General features: G+C 40.4%; 1 protein-coding gene and 2 long non-coding RNA genes across 3 annotated transcripts; all 3 read left to right on the top strand.

The window, feature by feature from the left end:
• Positions 1–2,291: 2,291 nt before the first annotated feature.
• LOC110934990 lies at positions 2,292–3,253 on the top strand. The gene is made up of 4 exons (XR_002588780.1): positions 2,292–2,361; positions 2,470–2,598; positions 2,933–3,129; positions 3,234–3,253. It is a non-coding gene; the product is annotated as an uncharacterized LOC110934990 (long non-coding RNA).
• A 167-nt stretch (positions 3,254–3,420) lies between these two features.
• LOC110934998 lies at positions 3,421–4,747 on the top strand. Its single transcript, XR_002588789.2, has 2 exons — positions 3,421–3,679; positions 4,467–4,747. It is a non-coding gene; the product is annotated as an uncharacterized LOC110934998 (long non-coding RNA).
• Positions 4,748–9,034: 4,287 nt separating this feature from the next.
• On the top strand, positions 9,035–10,071 carry LOC110943433 (caffeoyl-CoA O-methyltransferase). The gene is made up of 3 exons (XM_022185184.2): positions 9,035–9,258; positions 9,345–9,618; positions 9,701–10,071. Exons 1-3 carry the CDS (start codon positions 9,092–9,094, stop codon positions 9,992–9,994), a joined length of 735 nt encoding a protein of 244 aa, XP_022040876.1. The 5' UTR covers positions 9,035–9,091; the 3' UTR covers positions 9,995–10,071.
• The last annotated feature ends 9,167 nt before the right edge of the window (positions 10,072–19,238 follow it).

Below are 19,238 nucleotides of genomic sequence, written 5' to 3'. Positions count from 1 at the left end.
ATAATATCGGCTTGTAAGATCTCCCAGTGACTCCCTTTCCATACACATGAAGCCGTCGAATTCCTTTTTGAGCAGATCATGTCTCAGTTTGCGTGACGATGCATTTCCGTGACCTCTCGCCTTCAGTGCATCCCATAGACCTTTTGTCGTTTTGAATCTCACAAACTGATGATAAATATCTTTGTTTAAGGCTTGAGTTAGAATTGAATATGCTTTCTTTTCTAAATCATATGCCTTTTTATCTTCGGCAGAATGATCTCCAAACGTTGCAGCATTTGAACCGGCTTCTTCAAGTGCTTGATCGAATTCCGTGGTAAAAGATAACCATAACTCCATGTTTTGCCCAAGAACATACATATGAAATCTTTCTTCCCAACCGGGATACTCATTCATATGCATCAGTTTCGGTGGACGATTGTTACTACCGGTTTCATTTTCGCTCAAAAGAAGACTTTGTATACTTTGATTTTGATTAGTAACAAGTGCCCACTGGTTTGCCGTAATAGGAGTCATTTGTGCTGATGACGAGGTTGTGGGAGACTGAGCCCATGAAGGAACTAAACCTTTACCCGTATACATGTCCGCATTTGGATCCGGTTTCCAACCCCACCTGTCGGAAGTCATTTTGAATTTTTATAAAAACACAAACTTGTAACTTATGACAAAATTACAAGTTTACAAGTCTTATAATTTATGACCCAATTCTACAAGACTCAATTAACTAAGATGGCCCACGAAGAATTATAAATGACTAATAACTTTTATGTATAAAGCCCACTAAATATGTCGTTCACATATGTCCACAGATTACCAGGCCCAACTTTTATTCTTAGCCCACTAATAATACTTCCGTGAAGAAATGATACTGGCCCAAGAAGAATGGATTTTGATGAAACACTATATGTTTAATGGGAAGAGACAAATACTTGTTTCGTTAGATCTGGGACAAAAAAAAATTGGGTGGAGAATTTCTTTTTATAACTGAATCTGGTTTCTGAGAGAATGAAAGTTAAAAGATGGTTTACCCAAGATAACACACAGAAATTGAAAGTTGTGAACAGTTGAGTTGGTGAGCTTTATCTATTATAAACAGAATCTTGTTCCTGAATATGTGAAAGTTGGTTGGTGATTATCCAATTTTAGTTAAACCACAAACATTCAAAGATTTTCCATTTCAGCAAATCTTATCCCTTTTAACAACAGACAAGTTCAATACCCAGAATATAGAATATATGAAGAATTATGATGAACTTTTTGAAGATGTGAAGAACCCTATGAATTTTCCGGTCAATCTTATGAGTTTTCCGGTCACCGGACAAATTTCCGAACACGTATTTTGCTCAAAACTTCACAAAAAAACCATGTCTTAACATGTATACAGTGGGTTTATCATAGTTTCTACGGGAACTAACAGCAAAATACCATGATTTTCAAAGTTTTAAACTGAAATGCTTTAAGAAGCAAACTTTGAAAACTCAACACACGGCTCAGTTTGAACAAGGATGAGAGCCTTGGCTCTGATACCACTTGTAGGTCCACTACCGGAGGATTTAGGTAACCGTATCCTTGTTATGCGACAAACACGGTTGTGCGGAATCCAACCGGTAAGTTAAACCGAGATCGAGACACAAAATAAAGCAAAGAGATGATAAAACGTTTAAAGCTTCAGATCTATTATGAACCACAGAGTTTTGTTTACAAAGATTACAAACGATAATGCTCTCACAAACTCACTCTGTTCTCTCGTGTGTCTCACACTTCTGTTCTGTCTCAGCTTGCTGTTTATATAGGGACGGAACAGAACAAATCGACGAAACGTATTATTGTCGACGAAACACAAATAACACTCGACGAAACTGAACATGGTACTCGGCGAAACAGTTGGACTTGACGAAACGCTTTGACAGCTTTGACCAAGTCGACGAAACAGATGGACATGATGAAACAACATTAAAGTCGACGAAACACACCTTGTTTCGTCGACATTACATGCTGAACAAACTGAGAATTGGCCCAAATTCAACAAATGGCCCAAGTATAGTGGCCCATGCATTTATACGTAACTGAATTCAGCAAATTCATATTTGTAAAGTCTAGTCAAGGTTATGATCATCATGATGATGTCATGATGATGTGTCAAGTGGGAAACGTTCTCGGCTCTCCGTGCTTCACGTGTCGAATTCTGGGGCGCACGACGGAGGAATGTCGTGACGTCGGGCTTGAGCCGAACCTAACCGTGTCGAATCGAAGTTGAACTGAACCGAGTCGCGTCCACATAAAGTGTACCAACAGTATGGACAAAAGGGACGTGGTAAGAAATACGTTCATCATGCAAAAGAAGAGAAGTATGAAATATATCCTGTAAGTCAAGTTTTGATTCTGTTTTTTTTTTCTAAAAACCATGACAGCGTTAGAAAAAAAATGCTCTTTTGGTCAGTTATTAAAGCAGCGATATATTTCTGATTGCAGGAAATCAAAGAATTCCCTGATGTTAATCTCAAACAAAAAGAAGATTTCAGTAAATTAATATCATGGGGTAACGCTTTGCAAAAGTTTTGGGTTTCATCTTCTTATTATTTGGAGGCTGCGGGTCAACCTGTAAGTTCTATTTCAAGATCATAAAGTTTCAATTTTTAAACATTGTTTCTACTTTTTTATATGGAATTTGATTGTTTTCTGGGATCTTTTACTTTGGGAAGACGAAAAGAATGTCCCCAATAGAGGTTTTTGACAAGAAAGTAGATTAATTTTTATCAATTCTTGACTTAATTTGCCATCTTGAAGATGACCCTTTTGAATATTGAATGAAAGTTGAAATCTTTTGCACATGGTGTTGTTAAAAACATCAAATTTGTACAATTTTGGTTGTTCTTGTTTACTGTAGGTCAACTTTCTTGACTGTGATTTTATTTGTTGATGTGGATTTTTACAGTGACCAGATTTTTATTTGATGATCAAAGTCATATTATACTTTACATACGGTGGAAAAAGAAAGTATATCTCAGTATAGAGATAAGTATAGAGATAAGCTGGACAAAACACTCATGTCTCATGATCTTTCTAATATGGAATTCTTAAGAACCCTAGTTGAAAATCAAATGTCAAAGTCAACACAAAGTGAAGATCAAGGTTTCTTTATATATGATTTTAGCATTTGTTGATGGCCGGTCTTGCGAATTATTAATTTCGGTTGTAAATATGTATACTAGTTACAAAGATTTTATGTTATGCAGAAATAAATGATAATTTATTTTCTCAGCATGCTTAAAAGTGCTTCTGGGAATGCTGTTGAAAGCTCAAAAGCTAATGAAATACCACATGGTGGTTGGAAAGTATGTCATATACTAATAATATTATTATTTGTAATTTTTCTTGATTTTTTTCATCTTTTGTGTCTATTATGTTGAGCCGTCTGTTTGTTTCGGCCGTTAAAGAATTCAATTTTATCTTGTTGAACAGATAGAACAGGATAATGAAGATTGTCGTGTAATGTATAAGGAGGGACCCGCTGGTACTCCGTTTCATAAGTTACTTGTGGAAGGATATTTAGACGGGCCTCTAGACGTTTGTAAGTTTGATTAAGGCATTTCATGCATTTGTCCACACCGATTTTTGTTTATATAGTATGTTTGTAAACAGGCATGTGCGTAACGTAGGAGGCGGGACTTTACCCGAAATGGTACGTTCGTTCTTAAGTTATAGACTATTTCAACTATTGTATTTTGATTTTGTTTGGCAAGCAAACCGTCTTTTTTTCCCTCAAAGTACAATTGCATAATGAAGCTAACCTATTTAACCAAAACTACTCGAGTAATCTCCACTATAGAGTTGATAGTTTTGACCCATTTAATAGTGAATTGGTCGATCTAGGTTGTGTTTTAATCCCAAACGGGTCAAATTAAAAAGTTGAGCTATATGGGAAATATGCCAATGGGTCAAAATAAAAAAAAGGTTGTTTTGATTCTACAGTCAAAACAGGTTCGGGTCGGGATGTGTTCGGGTCAAAACGGGTTCGGGTTGGAACGGGTCCGGGTTAAAATGGGTTTCGGGTCAGGGCAGGTTAGGTTGGTTTAAAAGTATAAAAAAGACACTTTAATATTAATTGTATTCCTTACAGTTAGTGATTATGCCCGGCAAAACGGGTGGGTCGGCTCGGGTTGGGTTGTGGGTCAAAATAGGTTCGGGTCAAAATTTGACAACGACTTGTGGTCACAAACTAAGGGCAGGAATAAAGGAAAAGTGTACGGGTTAGGCAATGTTAGTGACCTGTGAGTACATAGCAGAGAAGACCACCCTGAGGTATTTTTAATCCCTTTAATATGTAAACAAACTGGAACATGCTATTTAGCTTCTAGCACTTGAATTGTAGCTCACAATTGTATTTTGTTTTCTTTGCAACCAACTTGACCCATTATTACTTTTCGTTAATTAAGATTTCTTGATTCTATTCATTGGTTGTTTTGTAGATTGAAAAGTTGAACTTAGTTATCAAAGAGCTCGTTAAGGAAAAAGATGAAGAAAAAGAAAGGTTCAATGGAATTATTGCGGGATTGTTGGCTGAAAAAGAAAAAGATAAGGTGGATAAAGATGCTATGCATGATAGGATGTCACAAATTGAAGCTATGTTAATAGCTTCAGTTCGAAAATATGCTATAAACACTTGTTTTGAATGTTTAGATATTTATCTTATTAGGATAATTTTAGTTATTTTATGTTTTAGTTTGTATTTATTATATGCTTTTGAAAACGATATGTTTTATATAATTTCTGGATTTTATTAGACTTTTTTTATATTATTTTGTAGTTTTATTGATATGTAATTTTGATGGAAATAGCAGAAAGAAAAAAAATCTGAATTAAAAACCAATATTTCAAACCAAACCAATATTTCAAACCAAACCAATATTCCAGTAATAAATAAACGGTAGCAAATGGTTGCAAATTGTGTAAAAAATGGTAGCAAATTGTGTAAAAAATGGTGGCTAAACGGTGGCTAAATGGTGGCAATATCGGTGGCTAAATGGTATCATAGTTGCTAAATGGTGGCAATATCGGTGGCTAAATGGTATCATGGTTGCTAAATGGTGGCAATATCAGTGGCTAAATAGTGGCAATATCGATGGCTAAATGGTATCAAAACACGTCACAACTTGGTGGCAAACAAGGCGGAGCGTAGCAAAGATGAAACGGTGGCAAATAATTTTGACCAATTTTGTGGTGGTAAAATAAGGTAGCAAAATATAAAAATGGTGGCTATTTGGTGGCATTAGGGCAATTGACACGGATGTTTTTGTCAATGTATTTTTGGTGGCAAACTGGTGACAACAAGGCAATTGCTACCATTTTGTAACAAAAAATTACATGACAAAAACTATGCTTTCTAGTAGTGGGATAAAGATAAAAAAAATTAAATAAAAATAAAAGTGTAATTATGAGGTTGAAGGAGGAAATTGGCATGCGGCATTAATTGTAGTCTTTTATTAATATTTAGATAATATAATAGGTGAAATTGAACGTAAAAAGAAAAAAGAGTAAACTTCCATTTTGCTCTCTGTGGTTTGGTCGTTTTAACGGTTTTGTCCTAATCCTTTAAAAATAGTCATTTTACTCTTTGATCTTATCAAGTTATCACCATTTCTTTCCCTACATCCATTTCCACCGTTAAATCCTGATCACATGCCCCTCACATGAGGGGTATTTAAATATTTTCAAATCCAACCTTATTATTAATAAATATGTTTATATTTATAAAAATACTAGAAAGAAAAAAATCACTTTCATCCATCTATTTTTCTAACCTACTGTAACAACAATCACCCAATCACTTTCATCCCTCTTACCTTTCTAACCTACTGTACCAACAATCACCCCCACTATTTCTCCATCCTAGCCGACCACCATTTCCATCCTAGCCAACCACCACCATCTCTCTCTCTCTCTCTCTCTCTCTCTCTCTCTCTAGAAAGAAAAAAATCACTTTCATCCATCTATTTTTCTAACCTACTGTAACAACAATCACCCAATCACTTTCATTCCTCTTACCTTTCTAACCTACTGTAACAACAATCACCCCCACTATTTCTCCATCCTAGCCGACCACCATCTCCATCCTACCCAACCACCACCATCTCTATCTTTCTCTCTCTCTATCTCTCTCTCTCTCTCTCTCTCGCTCTCTCTCTCTCTCTATCTCTAAAATCGGAGTTGGCCACCATCATCATCACCTGCTAGTGCCAACACCCTGAGCAACCCACTGTCACCTGCCGGCAACCACCTCAACATCCCACCCCATCCCACCGTCAACATCACCTGACCGCCAGAGACCACCGTAGTGTTTTGATTTCGGCATCAATCTAGGGCTTCAATCTAAAGTTCGGTTCATCTAATGGTTTGGGTTTAAATTATTCCTTCCTTCAACGAATCTGGTAAACAGATATCGGTTTAGTGGAGTGTGGAATCTGAACAGTGGTGGCAATCAGCGATGATGATGAATATGAATATGAACATCGGTGGCGAGAGTCGATGGTGGTATGGCTGATGAAGGTGATGACGGTGGTAGTGTGTTAGGTGATAATGAAGGTGGGGTATTCAGTTTAGAGAGAGAGAGAGAGAGGGGGGAGAGAGACTGTAAATCGAGGCAATAGAGGTTAGGGGGAATGGTGGTGGTGATGTCGGGTTAGGTGGTGAATGGTGGTGGTGATGTCGGGTGGTGGCGCCGGGGTGGTGGGCAGTGTTAGGTGGAGGGTGGTGGTGTAGAAGAGAGGGAGATCTTGTAGAGAGAGAGAGAGAGATCTTGTAGACTGAGAGTAAAGATTGTATTTGTTATGTGTATGTATATATATTAATACTTTACATTTAGATATAAATTACCAAAGTACCCTTATTTTATATTTGAAATTACCAAAATGGCTTTTCAGTTAACATACAATATTACAATATGGATGGAGTTAAGGCCGTGGAATAAATTGGCGACAAAACCGAAACATCAAGAAGTAAAATGGCTATTTTTAAAAGATTAGGGCAAAAACATTAAAACGACCAAACCACATAAAGTATAACAGAAGTTTACTAAAAAAAAAAGTAAAACCATGTTTGTAGCTAATGCATCAAAATTTGTACATACCAAAAGAAATAGTAAAAATGTGAGACAAACCCAAAATGTTTTGTTCTGCTTAGTGTCTGTTTGGCATTTTGGACACTTAGATCTTGTTCATTGCAAGATGATTGGCTGTTACGGTCTGAGTAAATGTTGATTCTTTAAACAAGATTATTCCTCTCGAGTAAATGTTAATATAGTGAATTTCAAGGATTGTCCTTTATTTGTATATCTATTTTCAGGCACTGTCCTTTTTGTTTAAAATTGACGAGTTTTGTACTTTATGTTTTCAAATCATACACGTTTTGTCCTTTAGCCCTAACCCAGTTAGATTTTTCTGTCAAATCTGGTCATGTGCAATGCACATGAAGGTAAAATTGTCTTTTCACCCTATTCTTTAAACAAACACCCATTCTTCTGATCATCCATCCTCTGTACCACTACCTCCTTCCACCATCACCTCCTTCCAACACCATCATAAAACCGACTGAATCGCACAGACACAATTTATTCCAAAACAATGCTGATGCTCGAAATTAGGGCAAAATTATTCCAAAACCTTCTTCACTCGCTAAATCGCATATACACAATTTCAGAACGATGGGATGGATCGGAGAGCAAATCGATTCAGTGAAATCTATGCAGTTCCGACAACTATTCACTCAAGCCATTAGTCTCGGTTCGTCATTCTCCTTTCATACATTTTTATTATCATCATCATCATTAGATGTTAAATAATTTAACTTTAACCCACTGATCTACTTTTTAATTCTTCATCTGCCTATATATCATCTACCCAACTTCATCCTCGTATTTCAAAACCTGTAACCCCACAAAACCCATAACTATTGAAACCTTTTTCTGTATAGTTATTGAAGAATTTAATCACCTGCAGCGAATCAACCCGCCGAAAAGTTGAAGAGTATAAGTGTATAACCACAGTTTAGCCCCAACCCGCTGGCAACCGATCTGCGACCACCACATCAGCGACGTGATGGCAGCAGCAGCGATGCGACGGCAGAAGTGGCGGCGACGTGACGGCTGCGATGGTAGGGTTAGGGCTTCCGTTGTATTGTTTTTTGAGGAAGGGTTTTCGGTGGATTGTTTACAGGAATGGTTGGGTTTCCGGTAGATTGTTTAGGTAGCATTAGGGTTTCCTTGGTGGAGGTGAAGGGTGGTGGCGGCTTGGTGGTGTCATAGGGTGGTGGTGGGTGAAGGTTGTGTGTGAGAGTGAGAGAGAGAAAATCTATATGGAAATCGAAGATGGTAGTCTGCATTGCTGATTGTAGAGGATGATGACACTGATGGTTGTTGGTTGAGTTTTATGTCTTGAACGAGTGTGAGGAGAGATTTGTTAGAGAGAGAAAGAGTGTTAAGAGAGATAGTGTGTATCTTGGGTTTATATATTCTAATTTTTTGTTTTTTTAATTAACATGTTTTTTAATTAAATGGCTAAAATTACATAATTACCCTCATGTGAGTTGCATGTGATGTCGTTTAATGTTAAAAGCAAACTGCGTTACGGCTAAAGGACAAAACGTGCAATATTTTAAAACATTAAGTACAACACTCGTCAATTTGAAAGATAAATAGCACCGCTTGAAATTCACTATAAAGATAAAGAACAAAACTTGAAATTGACTCATGTTAATATTTACACAATTAAAAAGTAAACATAATATAATATAAAAAAATACAATATAAAATTCACTTGGTTTTAGAAACTACAAACCAAGATCAAATCGAAAAATCACTTTTCTATTTTCATGTTCAACTAAATAAACTATATCACAAAACCTATATATAGTTTTCAACAATGGTTGGCCAAGTCAACATCAGCAATGAGAAAGCTCAAGTAGTCTCACCAACCGGACCACCTTCCCGGATACTTCTTGTCCTGACCTATATAATCCGATGCACTTCTCCCTTCATTTCAGGTTCACTTCTACACACACATTTCACACACAAACATACCAAAACAAATTCAACACAACAATGGCAGCTGCTACTGGAGAAACTCAACCTGCCAAACACCAAGAAGTTGGCTACAAAAGCCTCCTTCAAAGTGATGCACTTTACCAATACATTCTTGAAACCAGCGTGTACCCCAGAGAACCACAACCCATGAAAGAGCTACGTGAGGTCACCGCTAAACACCCATGGTAAGCACTTTTCGATTTCCTAACACATTATGCAGCCGTTTTGTTTTATAACTCTTGTTACTTAAAAATTGTAACACTAAATGCAGGAATCTTATGACTACATCTGCTGATGAAGGACAGTTTTTGAACTTACTTCTTAAACTTATAAATGCTAAGAACACGATGGAGATTGGTGTGTATACCGGTTATTCCCTTTCTACGGCCCTTGCTCTCCCAGAAGATGGAAAGATATTGGCTTTGGATATAAACCGTGAGAATTATGAAATCGGTCTTCCCATTATTGAGAAAGCCGGTGTTGCTCACAAGATTGACTTTAGAGAAGGTCCTGCTCTTCCTCTTCTTGACCAAATGGTCGAAGATGTAAGTACTTACAAATTTATGACAAGGTGCAATTATCATTTTCAATGACAACTCCATTCTTATTTCAAGTTCTAATTTACAGGAAAAATGTCATGGATCATTTGACTTTATTTTTGTGGACGCTGATAAAGACAACTATCTTAATTATCATAAAAGATTAATAGATTTAGTCAAAATCGGGGGAGTGATTGGCTACGATAACACCCTTTGGAATGGGTCTTTGGTGGCACCACCAGATGCTCCACTTAGAAAGTATGTTAGGTATTACAGAGATTTCGTGTTAGAGCTCAACAAAGCCTTAGCAGTTGACCCAAGAGTAGAGATTTGTCAGCTTCCAGTGGGTGATGGAATCACTCTTTGTAGCCGTATAAGCTAGTTACAAACAGCATACCAATAGAAACATACATATGTATTTGTGGGATTCTTTGTGCCAATTATTCTTTTCAATTAATGTTTAATATGTTTCAAAATTGTAATGAAAAAAAAACATAAGGGCAATGCTGTTTATTTAAGGGTGTGCCTATTCGCACACTAAAGTGCCTATTGGCACACCAAACTCTAGCAAAACCCTAGCAAAATCAGGGTTTATCTACGCTGCGTATTGGTCAATACGCAGCGTATAGGGTTACCCTATACGTTGCGTATTGACCAATACGCAGCGTAGATAAACCCTAGATCTCAGTGCCTGATAACCAATCATTGCACATAAAACAAGGTGTATATACGCTGCGTAGTGGTCAATACGCAGCGTACATAAAACAGCTGCAAATTTGGGGTTATTTTGGTAGGTTTGAAGTGTCAAATTTTTGCCAGGTTTATATACGCTGCGTATAGGTCAATACGCAGCGTATATAAAACAGCTGCAAATTTGGGGTCATTTTGGTAGGTTTGAAGTGTCAAATTTTTTCCAGGTTTATATACTTATAATTATAATTATAATTATAATTATTATTATTATTATTATTATTATTATTATTATTATTATTATTATTAACGTAACTTTTTTTTAGCGTTTCATGTCTCTAACTGATTTGAAGAATTGAGTACAAGAAACGGGAAAGAAATATGGTTACGTAATTGTTACCCGCCAACCAAAAAATATACGCTGTGTATTGACCTATTTGGTCATTTTATGAAACTCATACTTCAGGGACTAATATGGTCATTATTGAAACTATTTTAACCGAATGGTTTAGCCAGGTTAACTTTCATATAAAGATTTCTTCTTTAAACACTAACTCAGTTAGCATACTTAACTGAACAGTACAGGGACCATTTTTATCAATTTTTGAAACTTCAGGGACCGTTTTTGTAATTTTTTGAAACATCAGGGACCATTTTTGTAAATTTTTGATACTTCAGGGACCATTTGTGTCAATTTTCGAAACCTCACGGACCATTTTTGTAAAAATTGTAACTTCAGGGACCAAAGTGTAAATAACAACTATAATTATAATTATAGTATTTTAACAATAATAACAATATTATAATTATAATTATAATATTTTTGACAATAATAATAATAATAATAAAAATAATAATTATAATAATTATAATATTTTTGACAACAACAACAATTGTAATTATAATATTTTTAACAATAATAATAATAATTATTTTAATATGATACCTCATTTATTTGAAACGGATTGCCCGGGGTAGATGGTTCATAAAGTGATGTTTTACGGGGATCATAACCATATCCACCATGTTCTTCGTATCCACCGTAGCCTCCGTATCCACCGTATCCACCGTATCCACCTTCACTCTCATATCTATCGTATCCACTGTATCCACCTTCACCCCCGTATCCACTGTAACCACCTTCACCCCCATATCTATCGTATCCACTGTATCCACCTTCACCCCCGTATCCACTGTAACCACCTTCACCCCCGTATCCACCTTTACCCCCGTATCCACTGTAACTTCCGTATCCACCTTCACCCCCATATACCCTGTAACCCGGATACGATTGATGCGTCGGGTAATATGGTTCATCAACAAGTGCATTCTCAGCACCGTATCCACTTTGTTGCACGTACGGAGATTCATACCCGTATCCGTAATCTGGATACACTTGATGCGCCGGGTAATTTGGTTCATCAACAGGTGGAGTGGGCGACTTGTTCAAGTCTAGCAACTGTGTTTTTTGATCAACAGGGACTCCAGACACAACCTCCTCCTCCTCATTGGCAGCATTTGCTCCCTATGTGTCGTTAGAATAGCGATTACCGAAGTAATTATCGTTCCCAAATGATGACATTTTAACAAGGTTGAACAAAAAACAGAACAAATGATTTTGGTTTGAGGTGCAAATTCTCTATACTGAAGAAGAATATGAAACACAGAAGAATAGATCAATGTTTTGTGCTTGTGCGAAGAGGAAAAGAAAGCAGAGCTAAATAGACTTTTAAATTTACTGAAATACGCAGCGTATAGATCTCTACTGTCACACCCCCAAAATCCACCTGCGGAGTATCACCGCTTGGAGGCGTGACGTGACCAGGATCAAGCCATCAATCATATCAAACATAGCATTTAAGTGTAAAAGTAGAAAATGTATTTCATCGTGACATGACTGATGTTTATAACCAAACATTATATAAGTAGCGGAAGCATAATAATGAAAACCCAAAATAAGTTATAAGTTCAAATATCGATCACGATCCGTATCCCACAACGACCTGCTACTCCCTGTGCAAGCTCCATAATGTACCTAAGGTCCTGCAAGGCATGCAGCAGATAATCAACAACTAGTTGAGCGAGTTCACAGTTAACAGTTCAGTAATAGTATAGTGTGCGTAGCGTTTTGTTCGTTTGTTAAGTCGTGTATCGTTTAGTTTGTATCGCGGCCTCCCAGGCAGGTGTGCGAAGATATTAGGGGATGTTCCTCCCGAGTATTCTAGACTAGGTTTGTTTGTATCGCGGCCTACCAGGCAGGTGTGCGAAGATTAGCAGATTACAGTTCGCGGCCTTCCAAAGGCAGGTGTGCGAAGTCAGTCATAATATCGCGGCCAACCCTTGGCAGGTGTGCGAAGATCGTTCAATAAGTGTTACTAGTCTAGCAGTAGGTTCTATCATCTATGTATGTACAGTAAATCATTAAATCCCCATTCCCACCCTGGGAACCCCATGCCTTGGCTTGTGTGAACTCACCTTGGGTTGCTTGGCAGATACACAGAAAGTACAGGTAAGCTAGTAAGTGGTCAACCACGTCCTATCATGGTTATTTATACAAGTCAGGTTCGCATTCGAGTATAGCACGTATGTTCTACACGTATTGTACACAGGTATAATCATGGCATGCACAAGTATGTCATAGCAGTCCAATAACAGACACGTAAATAAGTCCAAGTATCCGGCCCAACCAATTGGGCTCGTAACAGTGCAAGGTCCAAACAGTGTGCATGTGAAGCCGGTCTCGAGTCGAGACTATCGGTCTCGAGTCATATTGGTGTTGAGATCTCGAGTCGCAACGAAGGAGGTTTCGAGTCGCAACAGAGGTGTTCTCGAGTCGTAATGAAACTGGTCTCGGTTTGTCATGGTCCGGTCGAGACTGTTTGCTCTCGAGTCGCAACTGGACTCGCAACCTCGGTCTCGGCTGGTGCTGCTATGAGTCGGTGTTGTGGTCTCGAGTCGAGACTAGGAGATCTCGACTCGCAACCCTGGTCGAGACAATCCGATTGTAACAACTTTCCATAATTCAGTCAACAATTATTCCGTGATTTCGGCTAACAAGTTAGGCAGTTTCGAAAACAGATCAATCAACAGGAAATCAGTTTCTTAACATGTTAATTCTCGATCAACAAGCAATTATATCACTAATTCGTATGAACCCTAATCCGATTCAACATGAACAAGGACAATAATCATAATACTAACACATATAGCATGCACACGTATTATTAGCATTCATCCGATTAACACTTATGCTAGACCGATTAGATTCATTCAACCTTATTCATCCCAGTAATCAATTCGAAACAAAGCATAACAACAACTAGTCATGATAGTCTATCCTATCTAATCGGTTTTTAGGTTATTATCATGCAATCCAAATCATGAGAATATCATCATAATCCACATGCTATCAAGAACCCTAGTTTATCATACAAGATCATAATATCATCAATCATACAAACACTAACCGATTAGAGAATGAACAAGGTTTGATCCGAATGAAAAGCAAAAATCTTCGATCACCAAGAGTTGTTGCCGTCGGGTTCCAAGAGAAACGAGAGAGAGGGAAAGAGCTTCTAGGGTTTGGTGTAACTTGTGTGTGTTATGTTTTGCAACAAATGAGAAAACAAGTCCCTAGAGAGTGTTTGTTTGCGTATAAGGGGAGTGGGCCGAGCCCAACTCGGCTGCCCTATGGTGTCCGATTACAAGGTGTGGCCCAAATGGGCTAGTGCGACCGGTTGAGCCTTGTGCGATCGGGTTATGGTGTGCGGTTTGGGCTCGTTCACTATACTAACATTTAATACACACATATCACATAAACATGCATTTATTCAATTAGAGTAGCTCACGTAACGTTACAAGATAGGTCTAAAGTACGAGTTGTCACATAATCCCCAACTAAAAAGAAATTTCGTCCCGAAATTTGGTACGCACTCACTGAGGGAGCTAGGTAAGTTGTATCGTTCACTGGTTTTCCTGGGGTGTCACATCCTCCCCACGTTGATCTGGAATTTCGTCCCGAAATTCCGAAGTAGTAGCTTCAGCCTCAGTAGTGGTTGCATTGGTTCCGAATAACTGGGGGTACTTTTCTGTCATCCTGTCTTCGCGTTCCCAGGTGTACTCTGGGCCACGTTTGGAGTTCCAACGAACTCGGACAAGAGGGATTCTCTTGTGTTTGAGGACCTTCACATCCCGGTCCGTAATTTCAACTGGCTCCTCGACGAACTGCAACCGCTCGTCGATAGTGAGTTCCTTAAAAGGAACTATGAGGGTCTCGTCTGACAGGCACTTCTTCAGATTCGACACGTGAAATACATTGTGAACTGTCCCGAGTTCAGCTGGTAGGTTTAGCTTGTAGGCCACTTTGCCTATTTTCTCAATGATCTCGAACGGTCCGACATGCCGCGGATTTAGTTTGCCCCGTTTGCCAAAACGAACCACACCCTTCCAGGGTGAGACTTTTAATAAAACCCGGTCCCCGACCTGAAATTCCAACGGTTTTCTACGCTTGTCCGCGTAGGCTTTCTGACGGTCGCGTGCTGCCGCCATGCGTTGTCGTATCTGTGCAATCTTTTCTGTGGCGTCCACTACAATCTCTGGACCCGTAATCTGACTATCCCCCACCTCTACCCAACAGAGAGGTGACCGGCATTTACGTCCGTACAATGCCTCGAATGGAGCGGCTTGTATGCTGGTGTGATAACTGTTATTATATCAGAACTCCACCAAAGGGAGATGTTTTTTCCAGCCGTTGCTAAAATCAATAACGCATGCCCTAAGCATGTCTTCAAGAGTTTGGATCGTTCGCTCAGACTGCCCATCCGTCTGAGGATGATGTGCTGTGCTCATGTCTAACCGTGAGCCGAAAGATTTGTGCATCGCTTGCCATAGTTCTGACGTGAAGCGTGCATCCCGATCCGAAATGATGGAAGTGGGCACCCCGTGCCTCGAAACAACTTCTTTAAGATAGATGTCTGCGAGAGTGGAGAACTTATCCGTTTCCTTTATAGCTAGGAAGTGTGCAGACTTGGTGAGTCGATCCACGATCACCCATATGGTATCATTCCCACGCTGGGATCTAGGTAAGCCTGTAACAAAATCCATGGAAATTTCTTCCCATTTCCATTGCGGTATCGTGGGTTGCTGGAGTAGGCCCGCTGTTTTCTGGTATTCCACCTTGACCCTTGCACAGGTCAAGCACTTGCCGACATAGGTAGCGATGTGGGCCTTCATGCTAGGCCACCAATAAGTAGTTCTGATGTCATGGTACATTTTATCCGAACCTGGATGTACCGAATAGCGAGACTTGTGAGCTTCATCCATTACCAGTTCGCATAGACCGCCATAGAGTGGGACCCAAATACGCCCCGTTACATAATAGGCGCCGTCTGCCTTCTGTTCTAATCGTTGCCTTGAGCCGCGTAGGGCTTCAGCCCTGACGTTTTCTGGTTTCAATGCTTCTGCCTGAGCATCTCGTATCTGTGCAGGAAGGCTAGACTGAATCGTAAGCTGTAGCGCTCGCACGCGCTTAGGTAGTGTGTCCTTTCGACTGAGGGCGTCAGCCACAACATTGGCTTTGCATGGATGGTACTTGATGGCGCATTCGTAATCGTTCAGAAGTTCAACCCATCTTCGTTGACGCATGTTCAAATCCTTTTGCTCAAGAATATGCTCGAGACTCCTGTGATCGGTGTAAATTGTGCACTTGGTACCGTACAGGTAGTGTCGCCATATCTTAAGCGCGAAAACAACAGCTCCCAGCTCTAAATCGTGCGTCGTGTAGTTCCGTTCATGAATCTTGAGTTGACGAGAAGCGTAGGCAATAACTTTATCCCGCTGCATCAATACACAACCAAGACCCTGGATGGATGCATCACAATATACTACGAAATCGTCCGTGCCCTCTGGCAATGAGAGGATAGGTGCACTGCAAAGTCTATCCTTTAGGTGCTGAAAAGCAGTTTCCTGAGTGTTGCCCCAACGGTAGGGGACACCCTTCTGTGTCAGTAGTGTAAGCGGCTGAGCAATCTTTGAAAAGTCTTTAATAAACCATCTGTAGTAACCCGCCAAACCCAAGAATTGGCGTATTTCCGTTGGCGTACGTGGTGCAGGCCAGTTTCTGATCGAGTCTACCTTGGATGGATCGACATGAATCCCATCCTTGTTCACTACGTGACCTAAGAAGTGGACTTCACGAAGCCAGAAGTCGCATTTAGAAAACTTAGCGTACAGCTGTTCCTTCCGTAGGAGTTCCAGAATAAGGCGTAGATGCTGCTCGTGTTCCTCCTGACTCTTGGAGTAGATCAGGATGTCGTCGATGAAAACAATGACGAACTTGTCAAGATAGGGTTTGCACACCCTGTTCATAAGGTCCATAAATACGGCAGGTGCGTTAGTTAACCCGAACGGCATGACAAGAAACTCGTAGTGACCGTAACGAGTTCTGAAAGCGGTTTTGGAGACGTCCTCATCCCGGACTCTCAGCTGATGATAGCCAGACCTCAAGTCTATCTTGGAGTAATAACACGACCCTTGCAACTGGTCGAATAAGTCGTCTATGCATGGAAGAGGATAACGGTTCTTCACCGTCACCTTGTTCAGTTCACGGTAGTCGATGCACATTCTGAACGTACCGTCTTTCTTTCTCACGAATAACACTGGAGCTCCCCATGGCGAAGAGCTTGGACGAATGAAGCCCTTTTCCAAGAGCTCTTGTAGTTGCTTTGACAATTCTTCCAATTCGGTTGGAGCTAAACGATATGGTGCGCGAGCTATAGGTGCTGCTCCTGGAGCGAGCTCGATTTGAAATTCGACTTGGCGGTGAGGCGGTAAACCAGGTAAATCTTCAGGAAACAACTGAGGAAAGTCACGTACAACTGGAATATCCTCCAATTTCTTTTCCTTTGCTGATGCGTCTGTAACGAGTGCCAGAATGGCAGTGTGCCCCTTTCGTAAACATTTCTGCGCCTTTAAATAAGAGATGATGCCAACCACAGCACCACTTTTGTCGCCTTGAACTTCGAGAGGTTCCTGACTAGGGCGTGGAATGCGAATAATCTTCTCACTGCATAAGATCTCTGCCTGATGTTGGGATAACCAATCCATCCCAATGACGATATCGAAGCTTCCCAAGACTATGGGAATGAGGTCGATGGAGAAAGTTTGACCGGCTAAGACAATACTACAACCCCTGACTATATGCGTGGCTTCTAGATTCTTACCGTTAGCTAGTTCTACGACGTGTTTGGTGTTTAGAGGTGTTGATGTACGTTTTAACAATTTACTGGCTTTCACAGAAATATAACTTGTATCCGCACCCGAATCAAATAAAACAGTAACATAAATATTGTCGAGGAGAAACTTACCCATAACTACATTGGGATCGTTCACTGCGTCACCTCGACCTAGCACAAAAGCGCGTCCCCTAGCTTCGTTGCCATTATTGTTGTTGTTCCCACCGTTGTTGTGCCCGTTGCCCTGGTCGTTGTTGTTGCGGTTCTGGTGCTGGTTCAACTGAGGGCAATCGCGTTTGTAATGACCTTCAGCCCCACACTGGAAACATCCCCGGTTTCCACGCTGTGGCTGCTGCTGCTGTGGGTTCTGAGGAGCTGGTGGTGGAAGTTGCTGGTTCTGATTAGCTGGCCGTGAGCTTCTACAATCCTTAGCCTCATGGCCCATCTTGAGGCATCTTTGACAACGTTCCCTGCGACATCTTCCACTGTGGTGTTTGTTGCACCTACTACACCATGGGTGAGTTCCCCGATATCCACCTTGTCCCTGACTACCTGATGATTGCTGATTCGGACTCTGGTAGTCGTTGGTTCTACGCTGCTGTGTTTGGGACTGAACAGAAACTGATCCCTTGCTGGAATCCCCATCCCATTTCCGTTTGTTGTCGCTGTGTGTAGGAGGAGTAGCAGAAGTAGTGACAGCAGTAGTGGTAGCACTGACGCGTTTGGGCAGCTTGTTCTGTTCTACTGCCTGATCTGTGAGTCGATGAGCAAGACGCTGGATGTCTTGGATGTTGTCGAGGTTTGCCGATGTAACATGGCTCTGGATCTCTGGCGCGAGTCCCTTGAGATACAACTCAATGCGCTTCACTGGAGGGTCCACCATCGTTGGACACAAGATGGCCAGTTCGTTTGACCGTTTCGTGTAAGCTTCTATCTCTGACCCCGTCATCTTCAAGTGATAAAACTCATTCTCCAACTTATGAATATCATCCCTTGTGCAGTACTCACGTTTGATAAGTTCTTTGAAATCATTCCAGGGTGTGGCGTTAGCAGCTGCCAACCCTAAGATCTGAACTTGGGCGTTCCACCAAGTTAGTGCTATTCCTTCTAGCGTGCCAGTGGCGTACTTGACCCTGCGAGCCTCAGGGCATTCGCACATTTCAAACACTGACTCTAGCTTCTCAAACCAATGGAGGAGTCCCACTGCCCCCTCGGTGCCACTGAAAGTGCTTGGACGACACTCCATGAAGTTCTTGAAAGTGCAGACAGGTTGCTGCGCAGGTTGACCTATTGTGTATGAATAGGGCAAAGTTTAAATACAAGAGTTAATGCAGGATCTAAGGATCCTAGTGTGAGTCTATACTGCAGGGTATACTACCTGCTTGAGCAGCTGCAAGTGCCGCAGCAACTTGAGCTTGAACGAGAGCCTCTAGCTGGGCTTGAGTCATGTTAATTCATCCAGACATGATCTTCATTGTAAAAGTAGCGTAAGTGAGAATGGTTCGCGAGTAGGGCGATGGCAGAAAAGCGTAAGCAAGTAGGTATTCTCATGTAATAAAGTCATGTGTATCTAAGCGTAATGCGAGCAAAGTTCTATATAGTTCTAGCATGCAGGTAATAAACATAAACCTTATTACCTAGGATGTCGAGTCTTGCACGTGGAGCGAAGCGTCGTTGTGGATCGTTGAGAGCACTGTTCTGGTT

The sequence above is a fragment of the Helianthus annuus genome, chromosome 7 (genome assembly GCF_002127325.2).
Source record: "Helianthus annuus cultivar XRQ/B chromosome 7, HanXRQr2.0-SUNRISE, whole genome shotgun sequence".
Lineage (NCBI taxonomy): Eukaryota > Viridiplantae > Streptophyta > Magnoliopsida > Asterales > Asteraceae > Helianthus > Helianthus annuus.
This window is presented reverse-complemented; position numbering and strand designations above follow the sequence as displayed.

Bases quoted from the DNA above. Each gene is read 5' to 3' on its own strand.
- LOC110943433 (XM_022185184.2), top strand. From the start codon at position 9,092: ATGGCAGCTGCTACTGGAGAAACTCAACCTGCCAAACACCAAGAAGTT. The intron at 9,259-9,344 runs GTAAGCACTTTT...CACTAAATGCAG, and splicing joins GTCACCGCTAAACACCCATG to GAATCTTATGACTACATCTG. The intron at 9,619-9,700 runs GTAAGTACTTAC...TCTAATTTACAG, and splicing joins TTGACCAAATGGTCGAAGAT to GAAAAATGTCATGGATCATT.